This window comes from Hyperolius riggenbachi, chromosome 1 (genome assembly GCF_040937935.1).
Source record: "Hyperolius riggenbachi isolate aHypRig1 chromosome 1, aHypRig1.pri, whole genome shotgun sequence".
In the NCBI taxonomy this organism is placed as follows: Eukaryota; Metazoa; Chordata; class Amphibia; order Anura; family Hyperoliidae; genus Hyperolius; species Hyperolius riggenbachi.
In genome coordinates, this window is record NC_090646.1 from 567,217,325 (window position 1) to 567,235,515 (window position 18,191).

Here is an 18,191-nt window from a genome sequence, read left to right on the forward strand (position 1 = left end):
CTGCCCTAACAAGTCACCGGGCAGCTTAGTGAGTGCAAGCAAGTCGGAGTAAACAAATAGCCCTCTACTACAGCCACTATAAAGGATACTGATATCCCAGCAGAGGTCACATCTGAGCAGCGTAACTGATTCTCCCAGACTGCTACAAGCACTAAGGGTTCTTCACATTAGGCAATGCGTGCACATCCCCAATTCCGTGCGCACGTTATGACCTATGGAGTGACGTCGGGAAGAGGCGGTTCGATGCATATCGGAAGCGCTAGTTCTAATTCACCCGATGGAAATCATTTGCGCCGGACGATTAAAAGCTCCCAGAAGCATTACAATGTAATGCTCTGGAACACTTTGTGTAATGTGAAAGGTGACATGAAAATCAATAGACTTTCATGTTACACCGCTTACCGCATCCTAGGTGCGTCCCGTCAAATCGCACAGATAGGGTTACAACGGTATGAAATTCCACAGTATGATAACTGTCTAAAAAAATACATCGGTATGACGGTATTACGGTATACGGCATTATACAATTATGTGGATCCAGGCCCCCCCTTACATTAAATAATGTGATACCCCACTCACTCGGCATACATATGATTAAGCCGCCAGGAGATTTGGGGCGCTTGGTAAAACCAGGGCTGTGGAGTCGGAGACGAGGAGTCGGAGTCGGGGCAATTTTGGGCACCCGGAGTCGTTGATTTCATAAACTGAGGAGTCGGAGTAGGATGATTTTTGTACAAAATCCACAGCCCTGTTAAATATTAGACTAAGGAGTCGGAGTCGAGGAGTCGGAGTCGGGGCCATTTTGGGTATCCGGAGTCGTGGTTTCATAAACTAAGGAGTCGGAAGATTTTTGTACCGACTTCACAGCCCTGGTTAAAACTGTAAAAAGGCTCACCCTGCTCCTGCAAAAGTCCTGGTGGTGTTAGAGATAGGTGTAGCCAGTAATAGGTGGCCGCAGCATAGGTAGCCAGGGATAGGTGTAGCTAGTGTTGGGCGAACAGTGTTCGCCACTGTTCGGGTTCTGCAGAACATCACCCTGTTCGGGTGATGTTCGAGTTCGGCCGAACACCTCATGGTGTTCGGCCTTTTTAGTTCGGGTTCGCCCGAACAGCTCAATGCCCAGCCGAACAGGCCGAACAGGGCCCCTGTTCGGCCGAACAGGGCCCTGTTCGGCCGAATACTGCCCCCCTATGGGGTCGCAGGCATAAGGGGGGAGCATGCCCCGGTCGCGGGGGGGGGGGGGTCGGAAATTCCCCCCACCCCCTCCAATAGCGCTCCCCCCTCTGCCCGCTTCCCCATACAAAAATTTTCCGTAAAGTTCAATAGTACCTTCAGTGGCTGGCCTGGCTGGCACTGTGGTGTGAGTGAGGAGGAGGAGGAGTCCGAGTAGGATGCGTTGAGGCCGGGCAGCGGGCAGTTCAGCGGTAGTACCCTTGTGGTACTTCCGCCCTTTCTCTGACCTCACGTCCTCTACGTGATGACGCATACGAGGGTACGCGTGACGCGTACCCTCGTATGCAGAGGACGTGAGGTCAGAGAAAGGGCGGAAGTACCACAAGGGTACTACCGCTGAACCGCCCGCTGCCCGGCCTCAACGCGTCCTACTCGGACTCCTCCTCCTCCTCACTCACACCACAGTGCCAGCCAGGCCAGCCACTGAAGGTACTATTGAACTTTACGGAAAATTTTTGTATGGGGAAGCGGGCAGAGGGGGGAGCGCTAGCGGAGGGGGTGGGGGGAATTTCCGAGCCCCCCGCGACCGGGGCATGCTCCCCCCTTATGCCTGCGACCCCATAGGGCCCCCAAAAGCGGGATGTTCGGGGAGTTCGGGGTTCGGGCCGAACATGCCGAACATCTGGCCCATGTTCGGCGAACGGACCCGAACCCGAACATCCAGGTGTTCGCCCAACACTAGGTGTAGCCAGTAGTAGGTGGTCGCTTCATAGGTAGCCAGGGATAGGCGTAGCCAGTAATCGGTGGCCGCAGCATAGGTAGACAGGGATAGGTGTAGCCAGTAGTAGGTGGCCGCAGCATAGGTAGCCAGGCATAGGTGTAAGCCAGTAATAGGTGGCCGCAGCATAGGCAGCCAGGGATAGGTGTAGCCAGTAGTAGGTGGCCGCAGCATAGGTACCCAGGGATAGGTGTAGCCAGTAATCGGTGGCCGCAGCATAGGTAGCCAGGCATAGGTGTAGCCAGTAATAGGTGGCCGCAGCATAGGCAGTCAGGGATAGGTGTAGCCAGTAGACAGGGACAGGTGTAGCCAGGGATAGGTGTAGCCAGTAATAGGTGGCTGCAGCATAGGTAGCCAGGGATAGGTGTAGCCAGTAGTAGATGGCCGCAGCATAGGTAGCCAGGGATAGGTGTAGCCAGTAGTAGGTGGCTGCTGCATAGGTAGCCAGTGATAGGTGTAGCCAGTAGTACGTGGCCGCAGCATAGGTAGCCAGGGATAGGTCTAGCCAGTAGTTGGTGGCCGCAGCATAGCTAGCCAGAGATAGGTGTAGCCAGTCAGCGCTAGAAAGCGTGGAGATGGTGAGTGATCTGCCGCCGCTAGCACATGTCACAGAAGGGAACCTATAGCTGGCTACCTGTACCTGTACTGGAGGCACCTACAGCTGGCTATCAATACAGGTTGCACCTACACCTGTTTTCCTATACTGGGGGCACCTATGCTTGCTTGTCTACCTATACTGAGGCATTTACACCTGACTTCCTATACTGGGGGTACCTATAGCTGGCTACCTATACTGAAGGCACCTATACCTGGCTACCTATACTGAGGGCACCTACACCTGGCTACCTATACTAAAGGCACCTAAACCTGGCTACCTATACGGAGCGCACCTACACCCGACTTCCAATACTAGGGGCACCTATGCTTGGCTACCTATATTGAGGACACCTATACATGAGAGTCTATACTGGGGGCACCTATACCTGGCTACCTACCTATACAAAGTCTGACTGTGTTTTTTTATGGGAGAAGCACTGCAGCTATAACGCGCAGAGCAAAATGTTGGTGCTATGCTATCATTTCAAATTGGGGGGGGGGGGGGGGGGTGGCTAACTGTCCCACTGATTGTTTTTATTGATATTTCTGAAAGGTTATAGCCTTCATTTTTAAGTGTATTCAGGATAATGCACTGCTTCCATCCATTTTGTGGTTATTATTAGTATTATTCTATTATATATATATATGTGATGTGTCACCAAGGTCTAAGAGTTTGGTGTGATGTGTTGCGATTTTTAAAAAGGTTAGGAACCACTGGTCTATGGCTTTAAGTAGTAGAGGCAAAGGATCAGCAGGACAGCCAGGCAATGTGCATTATTTACAAGGAAATAAAGAAGTCAGCCTCCATATCTCTCTCACCTTTTGTTTCCTTTAAGACATTTTTTACATCTTATTTATATTACTGCTGCTCTTATAGCTTCCGCACAGAGAAATGATGACCTATTGAACTTTTATTTGCAATCCTAAAGCACTGGCTTATTAATCCTTGCAATAAAAAAATGAAAACATTAACACAGGCAAGTTCTAAGCAAGTTATACACTATACATACATACAGTATGTTTAACTCATCAGGCCACATGTCACTTAACGAGGAACTTTAACCAAGGTTTAAACTTCATTGCAATCAATTCAATGCCAAGTAGCTGCAACTAAAGCAAACAACATTTGGGGATGCATTAAAAGGAAAATAAAAACTAGGGATGCTAGCATATCATTACCCCTGTTTAACTCTCTAGTAAGGACACATCTGGAATATGGAATTCATTTCTTGGCACCGCATTACAGGAGGAACATTGCTGTTAGAGCAAGTGCAGAGACGGGCAACAAAACTGATTAGAGGGATGGAAGGTCTCACTTACCAGGAAAGGTTAGATACACTGGGCTTATTTAGTCTGCAGAAAAGACACCTTAGAGGAGATCTAATTAACATGTATAAATACACCGGAGGGCAATATAAAAGCTTGGCAGATGAGCTTTTTTTCCTTAGGTTTATGCAAAAGACTAGGGGACATGATCTGCATATGGAGGAAAAAAAGTTAAGCTATTTATTTAGAAAAGGGTTCCTATAGTAAGAGTGATTAAAATGTGGAATGTATTACCACAGGAGCTAGTTATGGCAAATTCTGTATCTGTGTGTAAGGAGGGCTAAGATGCTTTCCTTGCGTTGAAAGACAATTCCTGGAGGTGTTGATTTTATCTGATTGCCATCTGGAGTCGGGAAGGATTTTTTCCCCTTTGTGGCTAATTAGACCCAGCCTTGTAAGGGTGTTTTTCTTTCCTCTGGATCAACAGGGATATGTGAGGGAGCAGGCTGGTGTTGTACCTTATTTTCTGGTTGAACTCGATGGAGGTATGTCTTTTTTCAACCCAAATAACTATGTAACTATTGACTTCTGGTTTTTGTCTCTCTTGTGTTTCCTTGGTCAATGGATTATGGCCCATTGCCCCTCCTTCAATAAAGCAATCTTAAGGAGGCAATCTGATTTATAAAAATGGAGAATACTTTGTAAAAAAAAACAAAAAAAAACAGAAAAGCAAAAGCAGGCAGGGGAGCCAAGAAAATCCTTCTCCTAAACGGTGTTGAGGAACACAGATGTCAGTAATTCCCCCTCTGTAAAAGGCACTGTGTCCCAGGTACTTCCTGCTATCACTCATATTATCTCATATTATCTCAAGTACCCCTGACGGATGTAGCACATTTATTAGTAGCACAGGCTAATTGTGCACACTTCCAAACCATTCCCTTTTAATGAACTAATGAATACATGAATACTTATTCATTTTTTTTTGTATAGGATTCATCCTTTCTAAAGCTCAACCTCATTATACAGAGTTGATTGTGGCAAGCTCAAGTACTGGCAAAACCCACTGAAGCAAAGGGCCTTTTTAGGTGGTATAATGAAAGCATAACAAGTGAACAACATGTCTCTCTTCATTACTAAAAGGTACTGATAAAACATATCAGCCGGATTGTATAAAAATACTGGGGGGATGTTTATCTAACAATCGACACCCTCTATTAATGCTTGTAACCACCTGTTTGTCAATCACCCACCCTCACCAGCTTTAAGTACAATCTAAAACCTCATGTTTTCTGACAGTATAGAATCGTACCTCCGGCACACTAATCTGTCACTGACCGCCACACATGAAGCTTCCTTTACCTACTGTTTCTATCCTTTATCACCTTACAAGCTGGAAAGGGCAGGGCTCTGTCTCCTACTGTGTTTCAGTACTGCTGTGCAATGTGTGTATATATTCTCCATTTCTATGTACAGTATATTAGCCGAGATGTTTAGCTGTAAGTTATCTGTATCTCCTTATTGTTTATGTCACTTTACAACATGTAATGTCTACTGTGCAACTCCACAGAAGATGCTGAAACTATAAAAATCAAAAACTAAAAGAAATGCTGAGTTTTATTGCTTTCTTAAAACTGGCTTCAGGGGCGTAAATAAATGATTTGCATATTCAGAAGTGATGCATCATGGGAAACTAAAACTAACTTACAGCTGAATTATCACAAATACCTTCTCTTTTAAGAAGGCAAATTATACTCAGCGTTGCTTTTTAGTAAGAGGGCTTTTCTGTCTCTTTTAGCCCCATATACTTCGCTTGTACTTCTGGGTTATTCCCTAGCTATCTAGGTATTTTGTAAACTAATAACCTTCTAGAAATATCCTTAAAGGGAACCTAAAGCAAGAGGGAAATAGAGGCTGCCATATTTATTTCCTTTTAAACATTGCATATTGTCTGGCTGGCCCTCTGATCCTCTGCCTTTAAAGAGAAACCTTAACCAAGAATTTAACTTCATTCTAATCAGTAGCTGATACCCCCTTTCCCATAAGAAATCTTTTCCTTTTTACAAACGGATCAGCAGGGGGCTAGGTATGGCTGATATTGTGGTGAAACTCCTCCCACAGTGTGATGTCAGGGCCATGGTTCTGTTGCATTGGGGAAAATAACAGCTGTTTACAGCTGTTTCCAACTGCCAAAAAAGCAAGCATCATCTCCTTCCACTGACATCACCTGCCAGCAGTAAAAATATCACCATGTGATAAATGTCAGAATGAAAATCAGGGAGAGGAAAGATTTTACATTGGGCAAACACTGACTAAATCATTTATACATAATTATTATAAAAATGAAGCACTTTTTATTACATTATTTTCACTGGAGTTCATCTTTAATACTTTTAGCCATAGACCCTGGACAAGCATGCAGATCAGGTGCTCTGACTGAAGTCGGGCTGGATAAACTGCATGCTTGTTTCAGGTGTGTGATTCAGACACTACTGCAGCCCAAAAAAATCAGCAGGACTGCCAGGCAACTGCTATTGCTTAAAAGGAAATAAATATGGCAGCCTCGATTTAGCTTTCCTTAAAGAGATCCAGCCTTTCTTTTAATAACAACAGAATATCTGTATCTAGATTGTAAGCTTGCAAGGCCAGGACTCTCTCGCCCTTTTTCTGTCTTTTGCTATACTTGAATTTATCATGTTACATTTGTCACTATAATAATTACTATGTCTACAATTCTGTATTGTGCACCAATGTCTGTATTTGATGTTGTGTATACCATTGTCTGTATCATTATGTATTCCATTTATGTTTCTCATTCCGTACAGTGCCACTGAATTTTTGGGTGCTTTATAATAATATCAATCATAAAATGTATGCTTTCTGCTTTGTAATTAACGTAAACATATTTTCATATAATTGATGGTGATAAGCACACGTAGTTAACACAAGCATGAGAAGTGTATGAGGTTCCACATGCTGAGAACTTGCATAACGTTAGAGCAGAGTTTAGCCAACCTAATTATCCAGAACAGCTGATGTACAGCAAAGATGCACTTTCAACAGAGACACAGACTCCAATGTTCACACACCTGTTTACCTGCCCATAATCAGTGCCAGGTATGGATGTCTGTGCCCCTATGGGGAATGAGGTTTGAGAAGCAGCGTTACAAAATAACCAGGCAACTTAAAGCGGACATGAACTCAGAACGTCCTCTCTGCTCTAAAAGATAAGCAGATAAGCAACAGCATAACCTTTAAAGAAAAACACTTCTTTGTTACAGCTGATACAAATGCTGCAATACATCTGCAGTGTGTCTACTTCCTGCGTTCATGGAAGCAGACATGGGGTTAACATCCTGTGTTTACAAATTAGCTGCACTGCCAAGGCAGCCAGATCACACAGCTGAGAGATAAAATTACAGTGGTGATTAGTCACAGGTGAGGGAGAATTAGACAGGCTAAACTCTCTAAATACATACAGGGTGCATTTCTCTGTTTTCCTTCTGTCCTGTGCAAGAGTTTGGGTCCACTTTAAGAGGAACAAATGATGGGATTTTTAACAAAGAGCCACTACAACTGGCTCAATGCACAGTAGCTACAAATCTCTTACCAGAGAGAGCAGTTCAAGCTGTGTGACTGGCTGTTTGACTGGAGTTGAGCTTTCACAGTATTTATCATCCCTGCAGAGGAATATCAGATGCCTGTTGAGAAGGAGCCTTTAAACTGACCTAACTGAACACACATAATCAGAGAGATCTCATGTGACACTTCTCTCACATTACACCATGTACCACAGTTCTATCTCACACAGGAAGCCCTATCATTTAGCGTGACATGTGTCTTGTGTACAGCAGCTGAGCACTGGGAAATCATGCAACGCTACAGCCAGAGTGCTGACACACAGGACACCAACACTAATCTTTTAATTGCTAATCACTCCAGAATTTCCAATACTCATATACAGTACATAATACATAAGGGTACCAATCAGTACATCTATATTTAAAACCCACATACATACATTTCATCCCATTAACCAATGTACAAACGTTCCAAACAAGGCATACTACCTTTAAATCTCCTCCAAACTAGTAATGTGTATTTTTATTCATCTCTTTACAAATACACATCCCCATCTCAGATTATAGATGCAGACAATTACAGATGTGTAAAGTATACCATCAGTACATTTTCACCATATATACCTGCCATTTCCCTAAGCATAAAAGTGTAAAAAAAAGTACACAGTATATACTGTATATATATATATATATATATATATATATATATATATATATATATTGCAGATATCATATACAGTCTTCAAATACATAAGTTTGCAGATTTCTAGAACTTTATGAAGCCTGACTTTATAATGTATACATATTATTGCTGCCTCAGATAGACATATATGTACGATGTATATAGGTACATACCTTTGGGCAAGGTGAAATATACCCCTCCCTGTGACTATTCTCAAATTAGCAACCCACACCCCATGTACAATGCTGCGTAATAATACTCTAGACTGTATAATATATATGCACGGTGTTCATAGACTTAACAGGAACCTCTGTCTTTAGACTTGTACCTCTGTATTCCTAGAACAAATGAGAGTGTTTGTGTGTGTGTGTGTGTGTGTATGTATATATATATATATATATATCACATCAGTTTTGGAAAACAACCCAAAGGGACCTAGAAGGTGACAGAGAAATGGACTGTGACTATATTAGGGACATTACATTGTGAGCTCATTAGATAAACATTTAATGACAAGACTAGATGCTGTGGATAAAGGCAGGGCCATATACATGCATAATACGAATAGTAATTATGAAAAATATATGCTTATAGATATACGTAGATATGTATGTGCTTGTGCAAAAAAATATCATCTGAATGTGTAATAATACATAATAATAAGAATGACAAGCAAATTTAAATGGCCATTAAAATTTAGAAATCGGTGTTATTTAGTAGGATGTTTAGAATATAAATTTGTTGCTATCCCATTCCTAGCACTACACCTGCAGCCAGGAAGCCCAGCCGGGGACAGTCACACATGGAATCTCAGCCTGGGACAGTCACACATGTAAGTAAGCTCAGCCTGGGACAGTCACACATGGAAGGACAGTCACACATGGAAGCTCAGTCTGGGACAGTTACACATGTAAGTAAGCTCAGCCTGGAACAGTCACACATGAAAGCTCAGTCTGGGACAGTCACACATGGAAGCTCAGCCTGGGACAGTCACACATGGAAGCTCAGTCTGGGACAGTCACACATGGAAGCTCAGCCTGGGACAGTCACACATGGAAGCTCAGTCTGGGACAGTCACACATGTAAGTAAGCTCAGCCTGGGATAGTCACACATGGAAGCTCAGCCTCGTACAGTCACACATGGAAGCTCAGCCTGGGACAGTCACACATGTAAGTAAGCTCAGCCTGGGACAGTCACATATGGAAGCTCAGCCTGGGACAGTCACACATGGAAGCTCAGCCTCGGACAGTCACACATGGAAGCTCAGCCTGGGACAGTCACACATGTAAGTAAGCTCAGCCTCGGACAGTCACACATGGAAGCTCAGCCTGGGACAGTCACACATGTTAGTAAGTTCTGCCTGGGACAGTCACACATGGAAGCTCAGCCTGGGATAGTCACACATGGAAGCCCAGCCTGGGACAGTCACACATGGAAGCCTAGCTTGGGACAGTCACACATGGAAGGACAGTCACACATGGAAGCTCAGCCTGGGACAGTCACACATGTAAGTAAGCTCAGCCTGGGACAGTCACACATGTAAGTAAGCTCAGCCTGGGACAGTCACACATGGAAGCTCAGCCTGGGACAGTCACACATGTAAGTAAGCTCAGCCTGGGACAGTCACACATGGAAGCTCAGCCTGGGACAGTCACACATGTAAGTAAGCTCAGCCTGGGACAGTCACACATGGAAGCTGGGACAGTCACACATGGAAGCTCAGCCTGGGACAGTCACACATGGAAGCCCAGCCTGGGAAAGTCACACATGGAAGCCCAGCTTGGGACAGTCACACATGGAAGCTCAGCCTGGGACAGTCACACATGGAAGCCCAGCCTGGGACAGTCACACATGTAAGTAATCTCTGCCTGGGACAGTCACACATGGAAGCTCAGCCTGGGACAGTCACACATGGAAGCCCAACCTGGGACAGTCACACATGCAAGCCCAGCTTGGTACAGTCACACATGGAAGCCCAGCCTGGGACAGTCACACATGGAAGCCCAGCCTGGGACAGTCACACATGTAAGTAATCTCTGCCTGGGACAGTCACACATGGAAGCCCAACCTGGGACAGTCACACATGCAAGCCCAGCTTGGTACAGTCACACATGGAAGCCCAGCCTGGGACAGTCACACATGTAAGTAAGCTCAGCCTGGGACAGTCACACATGGAAGCTCAGCCTGGGACAGTCACACACGCCATGCCTTACAGCCCTGCATAGAAGCAGCCAGAGGCAGCATACTAGATGGAAGTTGCAGTAAAATGGCACACAGGGTGACTGCTAGCCTTACCTGGCCACCAAGGATCGGCAATGTGCCTAGATGCTGTTTCAGCTTGCAGAGGTCTAGCATGATGCTGCAGCAGTACAAGACACATCTTCAGCCTGGCACTGCTCCTCCACAGTGACGGGCAGCAGCCCTGTGTGCTGCTGGGGTGACAGCCGTCCGCTAGCAGCACACAGCAGCGTGACAGAGGGGCTGGGGGACCGCTGTGTGTGGGGAATTAATCATGTGGAAGGTGGCCAGGCTTTATCCAGGGAAGCTGTGGTGCTTTCTCTGCACCCCCTCCTCCAAGCAGTCTCACATCCCAGGCACACTGCTTCTGTCACACAGGCGAGGATTCCCTCTCAGCTCAGGCACAGAATAAGGAAGTACATGGAAACCACAAGTTGCTTTTCCCCTCAAAGCTGCTGCAGCCTCACGTCCCAAGCAAGCGGCAGCCAAACCCAGCAGAGTGTAACCTATACCAACCTATAACACCCGGCTGTAAGCTGATCTGAGAGGGGAACTGGATTCCGTATCTTTTCAGGCAGCCTAGAAGCAGATCTGGCTGTAATTAAACTGTCTATAAGCACTGTTGCACGACGCTGCGATGTTTTATTTAGGTGGCACAGGTGGCTCTGCAGCTGAGATGGTAGTTTATCATTTCAGGGGTCGTTATGGACTGCATGCTGTGCTGTGCATGGCACACTGAGCTCCCTGCAGAGATCCATGGCGTCATCCTTGTGACTATAATAATGTATGCAGGCAGGGAATCCCCTAGCTTCAGCCTTCTATGGTTTTCCTCTATATTATTGATCAGATAAACAAATCTCTCCCTGATATCAATCCATTACCCGGATCACTACCTTGCACCACTTGACATTCAATCTGGAGTCAGCATAAATCTGACTGAATATCGATCACTTGTCGTTACCTCCTACGCTCACCTGAAAGGAAAACTTCTCCCAATCAGTTTTTCAGTCAGGAAAACCTGCAGTTTTTAATAGATTTGGTTTGATTTAGGGGGGGGGGGGGGGGGGGGGGGGGGGGTTGGGGCGTCACGCTTGGTGAAATTGCACGTGTTTTGCTGCAATGCAAAATCGCATGGAAAACGCAACTAATGCTGGATACACACAGTGCCTTCCCACACTCGATGCGCCGCTCGATTTCCGGCCGCTCGATTATTTCCGAGCATTTCAGATCGCATTTCGATGATTGTTAGGTCGATTCACATGCAAAGTATGCCAAATCGACCTAACGATCCATCGAAACGCGAATCGGACATGCCAGAAATAATCGAGTCGACGGGAATCGAGCGGCGCATTAAGTGCGGGAACGCACCGTGTGTATCCAGCATAATGCTTTCCTATGGACCTGATGCCATCTGCGATTCTGTATGGCGGTTGTAAAAAAAAAAGATACAACCTGCACTACTTTTCTGCAAAAAGCATGCAATTCCTCATTGAGGCAGGGGTCACACTTGCCAAACATCACATTGCGGAATACGCATGCATTATGCGCACATAATGCTTCCCAATGCACAATCACAGTGCAGTGGGAGCAATGTGCGTTTTACCGCAGCGTAAAAAAATAATGGTACTGCTTGAAAGTCACTGGCTACTAAAAAAAAAAAAGTCAGAGTTCAATCGCAGACAAACGTATATATAAAAATGTGAGGAATCATCTGTGTTTCCTGCAGGCACAAGTGTGATCCCTCCTTAATGATTTTAATAAATCAAATGTACAATCTTCTAAAAACAAAGTCTATGCTAGTCTTTACAGTAAACCCACCTGCAGAATCCATATCACAAAGTCATTCTGTGTCGGGGAAAGGGTGTCACTGGTATAATACAATAAATATATAGTGGATGTCACTAATAATAAGGCTTTTTACTGTCATTCATGGGGAACAAACATGTAGATCAGGTGTTCTTTGATAAACCTCCCTGCATGTCCGGGTGAGGGACTCGGTTTAGGATGCCTCATTAGGATCCAGAGGCCTCCCCCTCCCAAGGTAAGTATCCCCGGGAGGAGGGTTGTTTAAATTAAAGATCCTCTTTAATACCAGTGTGAATCGAGCCTTATAGTCAGAGAAAGAGCATTAAAGCTAGAGAGCTAGCATTTTCAGAAGGAGATCAGCATTTGTAGCTTTCATATTCAGCCTTAGAAGGTGTACCTTAAAGTTAGCTTCTCATAACAGAAACATGGATGCTGCCATTCTTGAAGAATGCTGCATTCCTGGTTGCCATAGAGATTCTCTGGCTACAATACCTGCACACCTAGAGCATGCATGCAGATCAGGAAATCACAACACCAGAACTGTAATTGCTCCTAGTGGGGTTTTCTTTTTTGGAAGACACAATTAAAAGATCAGCATTCTTGCCAGGAAAATAACGTCTTTATAAATAAGTCAGCAATAGCACTCTCCATATTTCTTGCATAATCGGTTTACTTTAAAAATAGCTAATTTGAGGTGCACACCTTACTAGATCCAGACTATAGAAATAGTATAAAGCTACTCACCCCTTCCATATCACAGCTGGGGCTGTCATCATCCATACAGTGCCGGGTATGCATTACAGTAATACAGAGAGGAGGAAAGCCAGTAGTATGCAGACCTTCTCGTCACTCCCTGAATTCAAATCACATCAGGAGCAGACTCTTAGCTAGACTGATGCATTCAAGCTGCAGGCTAAAACTTAATCATTTCAGTCTACAGTACAAAGCTCTTATCTTAAATATTAGCACATCTGCCCGCCTCCCACACTCTAATCGGATACTAATGTAAAAGCCGGGTGGAACATTAAACACACTTGAGTAAAAAAGAGAGCACATTGAATATAGAAGATGCCATATGTCCGAGGATGCCAAGAGACTGCGACTGATTGATGGAATTTCAGTGCAATCTCTACTGGGATCTCCACAGAATCAAATTCAAACCATTATGCTTTACTACACAGCTCATGTTCCTCCTATATTTTATACCCTCCACCACCTGCCCTTTTCGTTCCTCCTATGGCCAACTAGTGTTTTGTTTTTCTCTAGGTTTCCCACACTCTGGAACTGCCTCCATTGTCTTCCTAGACATTCTCCTACTTCTAACAAATTCAAACAGGATCTCAGTGCCCACCTCTTCAAACTCTACCCTACCCAGGAGCAAAGCTGCAGAACCATGAGCTCCAGTTCATATTTTACACTTGCACCATTTAAAAAAAACAGTGTTCTTTCCATGGACAAATGCAATCTGTGAGAGGGCTGTAGTCTCAATATATGGCTGTTGTACCAGCTGAAGGAGAACCTTAGCTCTCTGGTTCTTGGGCTCAGGTGAAGTCATAAACACTGCCTCCCCTATAGCTATCCATCTAGACCTGACCACCTCTCCTCTCCTTCCATATTGATCATTTATGGCTAAATGTGCATACACACATACGACAACGATCTTTTGTAATAATTGAACAATGATATTTAAAATAGCGATCATCAATAAAGCAAAGTAACAACTTTAAAAGTGGTCAACAATGCAGTAATTGAAAAGCAAACAATGCGGAAAGAATATACCATTTTGAATGCGTTTTTACGCATGCGCGGTAAATCGATACTATACCAGAGATCAAACGAACTAAAGATTTCATACTTACCCAGGGCTTCCTCCGGCCCCATAACCTCGTCTGTGTCCCTTGCCATCCTCGGGTCCAGTCTGGGCCTTCTGCGCATGTGCGGGAGGTCCGCGTATGTGCAGAAGACCCAGACTGGACGCGACAGAGCTGGTACAGGGGTTGATCGCAGCTGAACAGTAGACCATGGGAGGATGGCGTGGGACTCAGATGAGCTTATGGGGCTGGAGAAATCCCCGGGTAAGTATCAAATCTTTAGTTTGCTTGATCTCTGGTTCACTTTAAACACTTACAAGCTCCCTTGCCTGATATTGTTCATTCTCCCACCTCTTAAACAATAAGCTTGATCGAACAAGGCCCTTCTCTATTTGTATGTCATGAATTGGTACAGTTATGAATGTAAGTTTAGTTTAAAGTTTGTAAGTTTAAACTTCTGTGATCTACTGCAGAATTAAAATGGAAACAGACCTATCCCTATAGCTTTGGTGGGAGTGGTAGACCCTCTATCAGGCTATTCTTCCTTGTCTATTTCCAGGCTGGAGAGTGTTACCCTCAATCCTTATCATGGTAACCTCAATAAGAGCCATTCTAGGCCCAGTTAACACAAATGCATGAACGTCACAATATTAAGTTCTTACAATGATTTCATATGAATTACCCATTCATGGCAATGTCCAAATACACACAAGTGGAGTTTAAGGGTGTTGGCAAAAATAAAACCTTCAAAAATGCATTAATATGTGTAAACAAGGTCAACACTTGACTTTGACACTGTATGCAGTTTTCCAGGTGTTTTAAGAAATGTCCCTGTAAACTAAGCCTACTTATATAGGCGTAGAGGAAAAATATCCTCAACGAATATACAAACAGCAATAAAGAAAACTTGCCATAAGCTTTAAACTTTGCCTTACCTGCTCCAAAACCCGCTTTAGTAGCTGTGCCTCTACTGCAAAGATAAACTGCCCCTTCTGTAGAGGTCATTGCAAAAACTCGTTACGTATAATTAGGGAACCGCTTCCTTTTGACACAGATGAAAAACACATTCAATTACAATTCTTCATATGGTCAGTGATAGAGTAGATTTTAGCTTGAGACAGAAGAAATACTTTTCGCAACACAAAAATGTGACCTGCACAATTTCTCTGTTTTTACCACTGGAAACGCATCTGTTCAGAACTCCAACTGGACTGCAGGGCCCGCTCTAATTGGCCACTGGCAATCCAGTCTGATGTTAATTGGGCCTAAGGCTGAATTTTACATTAAGCATTGATAAATAGGTCTAATAGATATTACTGTGTATTATACCATACAAAAACTGACGATTCTGTTTGTGTTCCTTTTGAATGAAGCTAGCAACAGTGTTAAAGTGACACTGAAGCAAAAAAAAAAAAAAAACTTATGGTATAATGAATTCTATAACAATGGTATAATGAATTTTATAAAAAATGCATCATTCTCTAATATATGCAGTTTACACAATACCCTCAGCATTTTAAATGATTTCACAAAGCAGAACTAATGACCTTTCAACTTTCCTCTGCAGGAAAACCATAAACAAACAAGAAATAATGAGAGACATTCAAGATAAGAGCTTCAAAAGACAGTGCTGTCCACAACTTTTTTGGTTCTGGAGCTCAGATAAGCTCTTTTGCATAGATAACAACTGAACTCTTCCTGTACTGGAAACAATATCTATGCTGCTAATGTTTTATTTCTTAGCTGTACTAAACATACAAATCATTATATTATAAGTTTATTTTCACTTCTATTTCCCTTTATGGCTAATGTACAGTACATGGACCTTTTTAGTTCAGTTTCACTTCAACTTGGAAACAGTTTAACATGATTTTGACCAAAGGACAAGTTCAGTTGCTAATGTACATGGACTTTTATCTTTAGCTTGACTTCAGTTTGAGTTCAGTCTCCCATTTATTTGTCAATCTAGGGGCAGTGCTGTCCAACTGGCGGCCCGCGGGCCGCATCCGGCCCGCCAGGCCACCTGCTGCGGCCCACTTGTGTCCCTGGGATGCAGGCATGGCTTGCGCTATCGGCGCCATGCCTGCTCCCTCTTATTGTGGCCTCTCCTATGTCCCCCCGCTGCCGCTGCCTCACAGATCAGACCTCACAGATTGCGGCGACTGAGGTAAACAGAGGGCGCATGGTACCCGCACGGAGTACGTCACATGCGGAAGTGAATCATTAGTCACTTCCGCATGTGACGTTCTGCCGCGCGGGTGTCATGCGCGCGCTCTGCTTGCTTCAGTCGCCGCGATCTGTGAGGTCTGATCTGTGAGGCAGCGGCAGCATCGTCAGCGGGGACACCGGAGAGGCCAGCGGGGACACCGGAGAGGCCCGCGGGGACACAGAGGTAACGGGCTCGTTACTGGTGGGGGCACCTGTCACTAGCTGGGGGGGCTCCTGTCACTATCTAACTGGGGGGGCACCTGTCACTAGCTGGGGGGGCTCCTGTCACTATCTAACTGGGGGGGCACCTGTCACTATCTAACTGGGGGGCTCCTGTCACTATCTAACTGGGGGGGCACCTGTCACTATCTAACTGGGGGGGCACCTGTCACTATCTAACTGGGGGGGCTCCTGTCACTATCTAACTGGGGGGGCACCTGTCACTAACTGGGGGGGGGGGGGGCACCTGTCACTATCTAACTGGGGGGGGGGCACCTGTCACTATCTAGCTGGGGGGGCACCTGTCACTATCTAAGTGGGGGGCACCTGTCACTATCTAAGTGGGGGGCACCTGTCACTATCTAAGTGGGGGGCACCTGTCACTATCTAGCTAGGGGGGGCACCTGTCACTATCTAGCTAGGGGGGGCACCTGTCACTATCTAGCTGGGAGGGGGCACCTGTCACTATCTAGCTGGGAGGGGGCACCTGTCACTATCTAAGTGGGGGGCACCTGTCACTATCTAAGTGGGGGGCACCTGTCACTATCTAAGTGGGGGGCACCTGTCACTATCTAAGTGGGGGGCACCTGTCACTATCTAAGTGGGGGGCACCTGTCACTATTTAAGTGGGGGGCACCTGTCACTATCTAAGTGGGGGGCACCTGTCACTATCTAGCTAGGGGGGGGCACCTGTCACTATCTAGCTGAGGGGGGGCACCTGTCACTATCTAAGTGGGGGGCACCTGTCACTATCTAGCTGGGGGGGTGCTCCTGTCACTACCTCAACTGGGGGGACACCTGTCACCTGGCATTTCAGCCCACACATCATCCCCAATCCGGCCCAAAACACTATTGCCAGGCACAGCAGCCAGTAGAGGAGAATTTAGAAGCCAGGTGAGAGGTGTCTACCATATTAAAGGGGCATTCTGCTTATTTATGTGAAATGCTGTCTATTTATGTGCCTCATGACTGCTGAATTTGTCGTGTTGGGGGCCTCATGATTGCTGAATTTGTCTTGTTGGGGGCCTCATGATTTGTTGGGGGCATCACGATTGCTGAATTTGTCTTGTTGGGGGCCTCTAGATTGCTGAATGTGTCTTGTTGGGGGCCTCATGATTTTTTGGGGGCCTCATGATTGCTGAATTTGTCTTGTTGGGGGTCACATGATTGCGAACTGTGAGACTATGGAAAAAGCTGAATTGTCATCATGAGACAATAGCATTAAACCTACTTTTTTAGCTTTTTAAAACGGAGAAAAACAGGGAGGTTCTAAAAAAATCCCCACATTTTTCAGGAGTAGGATGGATGAAATTGTTTATCTTCCCAGTTTATTTTCAACTTGGATTTTCCATAATGTTTATGTATGAGTTAAAACGTTTGTATGTAGTTTAAATTGCTGTTGCCACTTTGCGATAAGTGACTTTTGGGTTGCAGTTTGGACACTCGGCCTCCAAAAGGTTCACCACCACTGTCCTAATCTAATGTCCCACATTGCTAAGTTCATGTAAATTTGTCTCCACCCGTGGCCACATCCGCATTCTGGTCCATGGCCACACCCATGGCCATGGCTACGCGCGCCGCTCAATGGAACCCTCATGTTATCACACAACTTCACCATTATTTTAAATTGCATTTTGTGAAAAGTGCTGCCTAGCAAGAACCTTCGGCCCTCCACCATGGGGTCTGAAAAAAAAATGGCCCTCCATGCCCATGAAGTTGGACAGCACTGATCTAGGGCATTAAATATATGGAGAATAATGTCAACCGAACTGAAAAGTCCATGTATACTAGACCTAACATTGCTTGCAAGGAAATGGTCACCTTTCACTTTCCA

At 45.1% G+C, this 18,191-nt stretch overlaps 1 protein-coding gene across 7 annotated transcripts in view; it reads right to left on the reverse strand.

Moving 5' to 3' along the window:
- The window catches only part of MCTP1 (multiple C2 and transmembrane domain containing 1), a 980,166-nt gene that overhangs the window by 744,892 nt on the left and 217,083 nt on the right, over positions 1-18,191 (reverse strand). Inside the window, exon 1 of one of the 7 annotated variants that reach the window (XM_068247617.1) lies at positions 12,864-12,951. The exons of 3 other annotated variants lie outside the window; for them this stretch is intronic. In XM_068247617.1, coding sequence (XP_068103718.1) covers positions 12,864-12,917 — 54 coding nt within the window. In that variant the 5' untranslated portion in view covers positions 12,918-12,951. Of the gene's footprint in view, positions 1-7,421; positions 7,478-10,370; positions 10,787-10,829; positions 10,853-12,863; positions 12,952-18,191 lie in introns of those variants that run through there. 3 more of the 7 variants (XM_068247627.1, XM_068247608.1, XM_068247631.1) reach the window with 3 other exon arrangements.